This window comes from Belonocnema kinseyi, chromosome 7 (assembly GCF_010883055.1).
Source record: "Belonocnema kinseyi isolate 2016_QV_RU_SX_M_011 chromosome 7, B_treatae_v1, whole genome shotgun sequence".
In the NCBI taxonomy this organism is placed as follows: Eukaryota; Metazoa; Arthropoda; class Insecta; order Hymenoptera; family Cynipidae; genus Belonocnema; species Belonocnema kinseyi.
Window position 1 is genome coordinate 138,345,246 of NC_046663.1, and position 10,870 is coordinate 138,356,115.

The following is a 10,870-nucleotide window of genomic DNA, read 5'->3' on the forward strand; positions in this document are numbered from 1 at the left end:
TCATGAGATATTAGGCTTATGGACAAAGAAAATCGTTTTTTACCACTGTGTGCCTTCTCCCCGGCTCTTCTGTTGGGAAATTTTGGCTAAAAACAAACAAACTTGGGCGCCGCAACCCGGTTACGTCCCAGCCGTCATGTCAGTTATAGCCGTTAATTAAATGGAAAATAATAAACTGAAAGAAAGCGATTGTTAGATCCAGCCCAGAAGCTAAATTATTTATACTGACGGGGTTCTTGTCTCTAAAGATAACTGGCCGTAATTAATAAAGCAACCGCTTGCTTCGGCTCGATGTGGATATGATTACCTTCACCCTCCACGTTCCTTGTAGGTCTTGGGTATGGGGCTGTTAGGGCAACCAACATGTCCGGGATCTCTTGAATCTGCCCCAGTTCCTCCCTCCTGCGATCTGCTGAATCCATGTGAAAGATAATTTAGTTACCCTGTCGGAATTTTAGAGTATTTATAGATGAACGAAAAAAGGCAGGAAGAAAGATGAGAGGAAATAAAACGGGAAATTAGGAAAGAAATGGCGAAATTTCGGAAATAGATGCGAAAATAGAAGTAGGGTTGGGAAAATTTGGAAAAGAGGATGACAATTTTAGAACAAAAATCAGAAAAACAGGATGACAATAATAAAAAAGTAGAACACTTGGAACAATAATACTTGGGGCAATAATAGGGAAAGGATAAGGTAAATAAAAAGAAGATTAGAAAGAAAAAAGAAAGAGATAAAAGGAAAAGCAACATAGTGATAAAGGGCTTAAGATTAGAAGGGAGGGAGTTAAAGGAAGCAGTAGAAACAGTGCTAAAAAGGATAGATGCTAAAGTAGAAATTGAGAAATGCGAAGTGTAGGAAAGTAAACGCGAAGAGGAGAAAAAATTATAGTAGTGAAATCAAAGAAATGGGAACATAAGAGTGACGTGATTGCAAAGAAGAATTTGTTATATGGAAGCCCGAAGAGAATAGGATGATTTGACATGGGTAGCCAGGTACATGCAGTATACGTTCAGGAAAATAACGAATGAAGAAAGAAGTAAGGGAAAAAGAACGTGGGTTAAGAATGTCAGAATGCAGCTGCACGCAATATGGCGGAATTGGGACGAAGAAAGGGAACAGATAGTAAGAAGAGTGGATGACATGTTACTTAAATATAGCAGGATTGAAGGGAAAGAATACGGAGTTTATGAGGAATTTGACACAGTGTGATTTAGTAGTAATGATGGAGATGTGGGTAGATGAAAAGGGATGGGAAAGAGCAAAGGAAAGGTTAACAAGAGGTTACAAACGGCAAGTTCAAAATACAAAGAGGAAGAATAAAAAGGGCAGATCAATTAGAGGAATGGTAATAGGAGTGAGAAACGAATATATAACAAAGAAGGATAAGAAAAAGAGGAAAGAACAAAAATGGGGATGAATGGTAGAAGAGCTAAAGATAGGATGAGAGAAGAGGATAGCCGGGGTTTATGAGAACGGTGATATGCATGAGAAAGCAGAGGAGATAAAATAGATGATGGAAGATAATAAGGAAGAGATTAGCCTTATAATAGGTGGGGATTTTAATGCGAGAACAGGAGATATAGGACATAGGGGAATGTTATGTGATTATGTGATAGTGGATGATGAGGTAACAGAGAAGGTCAAAAAACTAGAGGTAGGAGATTATATTGATTCGGATCACTTTCCCTTAATAGTGACATTATAGGCCGAAAAATGTAATATCAATATGGATCAAAAGGAAGCAGAGGTAAAAAGAGCAGGGAAAGGGGGTTGGTCATAGGAAGGGAAAGAACTGTTTAAAGAAAGGTTAAAGATATTAAAATGGGAGAAGCAGATGTGGAGGAGGAAATGGAAAAAATGATAAGAGAAATAAAACTAGTATCAGACACAAGAATATAGGAGAAAAAAGAAGGAGCATACTGAGTTCTGCGATCAAAAGAAAGAGGACGAGAATAAAAGGTTTGAGGAAAAGGCGGAGAAGGCAAGGACGGAAGTCGAGGTCTGGAAGGTAGTTAATAGAGAGAGAAAAAGAAAAAAAAGAATAAACCTGGATATTGAAATGTGATAGAATGGAAAAAATATTTTATGGATTTGCTCGGAGGAGTAGAGAGAAAAGTTAGGAAAGGAGGAAAATATTTTAGGAAAGCGATGTGGAAGCGGACATATGAAGAGAAGAAATAGTCAAGGAGTTGGAAATAATGAAAGATGGGTAGTGGTAACCAAAGTGAAGAAAGGCATAGGGGAGGAGGTTAAAGGTTGTAGGGGTGTGATGCTGATGCCAACATTATATAAAATATATGTAACTGTTTTGTAGGAGAGATTAAAGAAAAAAGTTGAAGCAAAAAGGATAGTCACCGAATCAGACATGGTTTAGAAAAGGAATGGGAGCGATGGACAACATATATATTCTAAATTATCTGCTAAATAACAGAATTAAAAGGGAGAAAGGGGAAATGATAGCAATATTCGTGTAGTTGAATGCGGCGTTCGACTCCTTGGACAGAGCTGAGATAGAAAAAGTTATTGTGAAAAAAGGTGAATGAAAAGGTTTGATAAAAAGAGTATGCGACATTTTCAGAGAGACAAAAAGCAAGGTAAAAGTAGGAGAGTAAGTACGAGATATTTTCTGGTTATTGAGAGCCGACAGGCAAGGTTATCCTCTGAGCCCACTTGTATTTATGATATTGATCATTTTCTGCATTATTCAAAATTATATTCATAATTTATCCCCTAAGGGCTTACATGACCTTAATTTCTTACATTACACACTGCAAATTTTATATTATCTAAAACTTATTATTTACAATATTTACAACTATTTGCATCAATTCTTATATCTCTTTACTTCTAAATTAATTTAGCGCTATTTTACTGTTGGAAAAGTTATATATGTATGTATATATATATTTTATTTACATGGTCGTGAGACCATGATATAAAGTGTCATTTAAGTTATTTAGCATGAGTACATATACCACTAGACGACTCCACTTTACAGAGTATGGGCTTATACAAATGGTTCTTTTTCTAAGGTAGGCTTAGATTCACTGTATGCATTTAATCACAGCCAGTCATAACCCGCGGCTGCATCCGAGTTTATTAAAACATATTAAAATCTGGAAAGTGCCTGAAGCGTTTGCTTGATATTTCTTTTCAAATATAAAATGTACACACTTTTGGACACTTCTCTGACATAAAAATATTATGTTGCCAGATAATACATCGACTGGAGTATGATTAATCATCGAAAGCCCAAAGTATATATTTTGTATCTTTCTATAAAAAATCGTGAATATTGCCTAAACTACGATCGACCTATGTTTTATTTTTAGTAAATTATTAGCTTTTTAAATCATTTACTATAATTAACATTATATATTTTACTTAGGAGTTCTAAAACATTCAATCCTTTTCAAAATAGTTACTTGTAATTATTATTTTAGTCGCTTAAAAGTCAGCCAGGAAAACAATCATGTTTGGCCATTCTATGCTCTAAAATTTGATAGGACACTTAGTCATTAAGGGCACTCGAATAAGTATTTTTTTACATCACTTATTATTGATACCAAATTCAGGACGTGATATAAATATTATTTTGCAGATACCGAGTTTTCCGATTTTCATGAATGTCGGATCTCTTCAAGTGCAGGTCAAGGTTAATCACTTGCAAATCAGGTTAGAACGTGAGCAAATAAAGTTGCTAAAGAAATTTCATACAATGCTATTTAGCGATATAGTGAAAGTCATCAAATCTTTCATGGTTTTTGATAACATGAATTTAGAAAACAGCTTTGCAGTCGTTCCGGGTAAGTTATTTTTAAAATAAATGAATATTTTGCAATTTAAGTATATCATTTCAATATGTTATGTACAACACATTATTTTTCATAATTATAGTTAAGGAAAATTGGGATATTGACTGGGATGTTATCAATCAGTATCAGACAATTGAAGCCAGGTCACCATCAACACCTTTCGAGGTTACGGAATCGGAGTACAATTTAGCTCTTGTTTCACCGAGTTATAGAGGTGCTCAAAGCATTTATATTGTGACAATGATCTGTGATGATCTTACTGCAGAATCTAGCTTTCCCACCGAAGATTTCTACTCTTATCTTCATTATTTTAAAGACCGTCATGGTTTAAACATACAAAATCCGAAGCAACAAATGTTGGAGGTGAAACCAATATCAACGCAAATAAATTGCATTAAACCTAGGTATGGAAACTTAAGCTTCTTCCTTTTCCGATATTAAAAAATCAGCCTTACTGCTTACAGTTTTAGATTTATTACGTGATCGTTAAAGTAATCATTTAGAATTCGAATTATGCGCAGAACTCGCTATAGCGGTTAATTCTAAAATAAATTTTATCTTAAGTCTAACTTCCAGATTCGATCTTTCTGATTTAACGTGTTTCTTCGGACGCGTTACGTTATTTATCGGTGAAAAAAAACTAGATATCTTGTTTGAGAAGTTTCTTGATTCTCTGAACAACTTGCGCTAAACCGACTGGAACGCAAGTTTAAAATAATGGCTCCTTTTAAGGGGGCACGCCCTATAGAGGTTTAAAAAAAGAAATTTTTTTTATTGCCTAAATTTATAATTTGAAACCTGTAGAATACAATGCAGTTACTGATTTTGGTCAATTCTCAAAAATCACGTTCCGCGAGCCGTTGAGCGTGACTTGCTACTGCTTCGCTTGGAGTCATGATCCAACAAACTATGGTTTCGCCAATCCGATGCTCAAATACGTTCGACCTAGAGTTCCAATAATACCCCCACCATACTCGCTGCATTGGCGCGAATGGAACGCGAAGCCAACTGTCTGAACTGTCTGGAAAAAAATCTACAGGAAGTCACAGAATAATACGTTTTTGCTTTGTCGAAATTTTAAACGGGATTATCTCAAAACTTTTTTTTCAATTTGTTGAAAATCAGTGTACACGATTACTCAATAACTATTTGACCGATCAAGCTATGATTTGTCACACTTTTTTATGATACTTATGTCCAATGGATAAACTTCAGAGCGACTAATTATTATGAAAATAAACATGTTTTTGTCTGGGTCAAATTTCGAATTTTTTTCCGAAAAAAATCAGGTTTTTTGTTCTAAGGCCTTTATGTCTGGGTCAAAGTTCGAAATTTTTCCAGAAAAAATCAGTTTGTTTATTCTAAGGCCTCCTTCTAGACAGATTCACGGCGACTGTTTATATCTTAGTCATTTTTCATTTTTTCTAGGCAACAAAAATCGTTTCGTGAATTATAATTATATTATAAAAAGTACCTATGACCCTGAAACGATAGATACATTCCTTACCCTAAAAAATTCATGAAAATCGACTAAGATTTGGCGTTCTATAGGGAGTGCCCCTTTAAAAGGAAAACGAAATCTCAGAATCTTTGACTGTTTAATTTTCGGAACTGTTCAGGATTTGAAGCTAAATATCTTTCCCACAATCGGTTCTGTTATGAGACATTTTTTATTCATTCAGTATGAAAAAGACAATAAGCTTGGAGAAAAGATTTATTATTTTCGGGTCTAGCACAAGTTCTTTGTTAGCAAGTTTTTGTGGTATGGTGAAATGCTTCGCTCACAACTGAACCATTAAAGTAAGTTAAGCAAGTATTTTTAGATTTATGTAATGACAAAAAGGGTCTCATTAAAAAAGCGAAGCTGTTTGCGTCGAACAGAAAATAAGAATTTCTGAAAAATGCAAAAGAAATCTATTTTTGTATAAGTTTTGTACAATTAAACTAACTTTAGTGCTTGCTAATTTCTTAAAGAACTAAAGGTACCTGAAATCTAACAAGAACTCATCACAATCGAGCAGGAAACAGAAGGTAGTAAAAAGCTTAGTCGAACTTCAGGAGTAACTCTATAACCAGACCTTTTCGATTGATTTGCAATAAGAGTAATCTGATGTAAGCGAGACGTCGTGTATTTTATTCAAACGAATTCTTAGAATTCACTTTTACTTCTTTCAATTCTTTCAAATCTTTTTCTAACTCTCTTCAAATGTTTCAAACACACCATAATGCTGAAATCTGTTATGCTTTCCTAATTATTTTAACATTTCCTTAATTCCTTTTGAATTCTTTAAAGGTAGGTGATTTCTCTTGCGTTGTGTGGATTCTTCTCCATCCTCTAAATTCTTCTCAATTCTCTTATTTTTCCTGAATTCTCTGAATGTTTCTGGATTCTCTGAATTCTTTTGAAATTTTAGGAACTCTTTGAACTGTTCTTATTTTGTTGAATTCTCACGATATCACTGATTTTTTATTATGTTTTTTAATTATGTTAAAATCATTAGAATACATATTGAATTTGTTTGAATACACGTTTGCATACACAGTACATTATTTTAACTTACTTCGAATATTGTGAATGCTGTAGAATTCAAATTCGTTACTTTAAAAGTTTATTGGTAGTTTCTTGATTAGCACAGAAAAGAGACAAGGTCTTATTTTGACGGCAACCTCTCATGTATTAAAAAAAATATGCTAAATGCCATCGAAGATGGAAATTATTTACGCTTATCATGATTTGCAAAAAATAATGCGTTGCTTTCGGTAACGTAATAAATGATGCTTTAAAAATGTTTTGGGTAATTTTTCAACCTAAGAAGACAACATATTAGGTCTTATTTTGGAGGCCAACTATTTTTAGTTTTAAAAAATAGGCTAAATATCAGCAAAGTTAGGAATTATTGGAACTTCTCCTCGCTTGCTAAAAAGAATTCATCACCAGATGTTTCAGTTGTGTTGTAAGATTTCAGGAGAATTAAAAAAAAAAACATCAAAAAAATGTAAAGGTGTACATGTAAATTCTAAGAATTTTTTTTGGAATTCTAGGCACTGTACTTTACTTGGTCGTATTACATCACTCAACCTCATCTTACGAAACACAATCCTACGTTAGAATTAGAACATTGAATTGTTATCGGAAAAACCCGATGATCTTGTATTCGTTTCCGTGTGACACGCAAGCTATAGAGCAGCATATTAAGACCGTATCAAAATGGGCTTGAACTGCGGAAGCTTGTCATTGTATAATTCTAACCAATTTAGAATCTAGAAAATAAATTTATGCTTCCAAAATCAAACAAGATTTTCGTATTAGACGACTTAAACTTAAATAAGACTTTTGCTGTATGTTTGGTTGGTTTTGAGAACAACGGTGGGACACGAAGTATAGTCTCCTTCTCGTGGAGCGTCCTGTTTTATTTTTTAATATATGATAAGTGAAGAGCTACAAAAGCAATCTAGTTGCTTATAACCAAAATCATCAGCCCGAATTTTTTCTTAATTTTGATTATTTTGAGACATGTAATATTCGTTTCGCCATTTTGTATTTTATTTTATTTTATTCAAATTCGTATTAAATATCATTAAATACCTCGGTAGGCCATGTTTTATTAAATTGACAAGAATAGTTTTCATAACAGCAGATCTTCAGGAAACAAGAAAATAGGTTTGATAAAATTTGAAGGGAGATTTCAGTATACCAAGTAATAACTTTTTCCGGCTGTGTCCGAAAGAATTAAAAAAAGGGGAAAAGGGTCTTATTGGCCTGAAGCGATTTCGTTACAGCTATATTATGGTACACATAGGCGTTCAATAAATTTTCGAATTATATCGGAGTAAAAAATGCTCCTCGATTGAAAATTATCACCCTAGCTTTACTGTAATTTAAAAAAACATGCAGATGTCTTAGGTGGGTACAATTTGTTAAATTTTGTAAACACATCGATAACTACCTAAGCGTGCTTTTTAGCCTTCACTTTAGAATGAAAAATGCATACTTGATCAATATACAAAATATCTAACGATTAATCACCTTTAGGAACGATGTTTAGTAAATTAATTTCTGATGTCAGAATATCGAATGATTTATCACCTTTAGGGACGATGTTTAGTAAATTAATTTCTGATGCCAGATATTCCCGATTGCAGATGAAATAATTTTCTTGTTTCTCCATAAAAATATTTGACTAGTAATAGGCAATATCTAACGTCCGAATTTGAATAATTGCGTGGGTCGATAAAATAATATCAAATATTAGATATTTTGTAAACCTTAGACTTTTCCTTGCTTCGGTTAAAGTGCTATATATTTTCAATAATTGTTAATATGATCTATGACTATAGATCCTGTTGAGTGTTTTGCAAACTTTTCGACTGCGATATCACCTAACTTATCGTGGCACTAAAAAAATCATTTTTCTCCATACTACTCGGGACGTAAAAAAACAAGAAGTCATTTTTGCTTTTAGAAACAATACCATTTCGGAACTAAAATTCGTTGTCTTTTGATAACACTAATAACTTTTTACAGATCTCTACAATTCAATTATCTTGAGTTTGTGCTAACATAAGGTTTCTCTCGAAAGAATTGTTATTCATAATATTGATGAAATTTCAGCAGTGTAATCATCAACTTGCAATTCCAAAATACATTTATCAATTTTAGGGTTCATTTCCTTTTTCTTTGCCGCAAGCGCAAGTAGATTACAATCGCTCACTAGCTTAAAAGCCATTACGAACGAGTAAACTCAAAACCTCTAATACTTTATATGATAGTCAGCATCTCCAGTTCGAGAATGTGATATCGGCTTTTAGCCTCAGATGTTCTTTACGAAAAACAAACACAGGGGTGAGATACAACCAGACTTTCATTCAATAAAAATAATTACTCAATTGTGACATTTCAGTAACGGACCGTAGTTTTTATTTAATTTTTAGCGTTGGAGTAATATGGACTCTAAAGATGAGTATTCTACTTTTTGTAGATCTTTTGGATATAAATATAAAGTATCTGTTGTGGTAAACTGTGTTACAAATGTAAGTTCTTTTGAAAAAATTAGTAAAGTGGTAGTAATAAATTTTTAAAACGACAGAATTTACTTCGAATTTATTTGTTCGTGAGAGCATATGTTGGTTAAGCGAGATGTGAAAAAAATTTGACAGAGAAAATTGTTCCTTCGAAAAATTGCTATAAACAGACTCCCTTTATCATTTCTAATCTCATTTTTAATCTCACTTCTCTTTCTTGAAAGACTTGTTTTTTTCATTTAAATATAAATTTATTTTTGTCTTATTTCTTGATGTGAAGAATTCCTGAAAATAAAATCAAGAACTTCAAAATTTGTGCAACCACCACAAAATGTTCCCATTTCAATCAGAACATAGAAACAGTTTCTTCCTCTCCTTTCCCCCTAAAAAAAAAGAAAAATAAAAGAAAATGATTCGTCTTTGATTTGGAAAACATATAAATGAGGAATGAACAATGAGAAGGCAACCAGTCAAATCCCAGTGAGATATCATCGTGGCAGTGTTGCTTTTCCTGCTGGCAACAAATTTTATTTTTATTTTATTGACTTTTTCATTTTATTTTAATTTTATTTAATTATATTTATTATAATTTTAATTTTATTATATACATTTTTTTACCTTGATAAGGGTGCTGTATGAGTGCCGAAACGTTGGTGATTATTTAAAAAAAAAATGTTTTTATTGTGATTTGATAATGGTAGCAATAAAGAGGACTAAAGAAATAAAAGGGAGAAGGAAGAGGATTTGGTGTGTTACCTTCTCATTTTTCTTTCCTCCTTTATATTTTCGTCCAAATTAAAGACGAATAATTTTTTTTTCTTTTTTAGGGGGAAAGGAGAGGAGGAAAATATTACTTTTTTCAGATTGCAATGGGAAAATTTTGTGGTGGTTGTCAAAATTTGGTCGTTAGATTCTTGTTTTTTTTTAAGGAATTCTTCACATCAACTTAACTATTGGACGTTAAAAGAGAGTTCTAAGTTTGATTTTTTTCTAATTTAATTATCCTAAATTTTAATTCTTATTTCTTGTTCTCGATATAATTGTTTTAATTAGAAAGGCTAAGAATGTACTCCTACCCACATGCTTTTTAACACTAAAAATTGTTTAGCCTGTGCTGATAACATTTTAAAAGTAAAAACATATCTTCAGACAATTTGAGTAATAATATTTATCTGTTCTAATTCTGTATCTTGTATAAAACAGTGAAGAACGACTGTTTCCCTCTTGAAGCAGAATATAGTTTCTCATGAAAATGAATTGAGTTTCAATATTATGGAGGGTTTCTGTTGGTAGGAGTTTTTCCAATGAAAAATTTGTCTTTTACAGCTTTTTTCATATGTCGCTTCGTTTCAAAGAAAAACTGGGCACTTTTAATTTTTTTGTTAAAAAAAATTTTTTTTTCGAAAACTGCTCAAACGAAGATTAAAAAAAAAATTGCCAGAAATCTCAGACCTTAAGGATCATTTAAAATTAGATGCAGGATTGGGAAAGTTCATTAAAAAAAAATTGCAGTTGCAGCTACAGTTACGATGTTAAAATACTAACTGCTTACATTTCTAGTAATCGACCAAAATAAATTGAAGTTCCTGTAAAGTTCCTCTTTTATATACGGTAACATATGTTACATATTAAAATTATTATAAAGATTTTAAACAAAAATAAATTCTGTCGTTTTTATCTTTTAAAGTTGAAGAATTTGCGATTGAAAGTATATAAAATTAAAGGAATTTGAAATCTTCAAAATACATGCTTAAAAAAAGCGTTCAAAATTGCATCGGTTTCTGTTGCACACATTAAATATTCAAGATACTTTGATTCACAATGTTTAGAATTAAATAATTTGAAACTTTGAATCGTTAAAATTTGAAATTTATCATTTGTAAATCTTCGAAATCGTACCATTCCAAGAAAATTTTCATATTAAATACCTTTAAATATACGAGGGTGGATTGATAAGTTTCCGGCCTGACCAAGAAAAACAACGTTTTTAAGAATTTTTTTTTTTATTTCTCAACATAATCTCCTCCAAGGC

At 32.4% G+C, this 10,870-nt stretch overlaps 1 protein-coding gene across 6 annotated transcripts in view; it reads left to right on the top strand.

Annotated features, from left to right (window-relative positions):
- LOC117175984 (endoribonuclease Dicer) overlaps positions 1 to 10,870 on the top strand; it is a 357,463-nt gene that overhangs the window by 172,654 nt on the left and 173,939 nt on the right. For all 6 annotated transcript variants that reach the window (XM_033365884.1, XM_033365885.1, XM_033365883.1 and 3 more), the window contains 2 exons: positions 3,603 to 3,807; positions 3,899 to 4,220. In XM_033365884.1, coding sequence (XP_033221775.1) covers positions 3,603 to 3,807; positions 3,899 to 4,220 — 527 coding nt within the window. The remainder of the gene's footprint in view (positions 1 to 3,602; positions 3,808 to 3,898; positions 4,221 to 10,870) is intronic.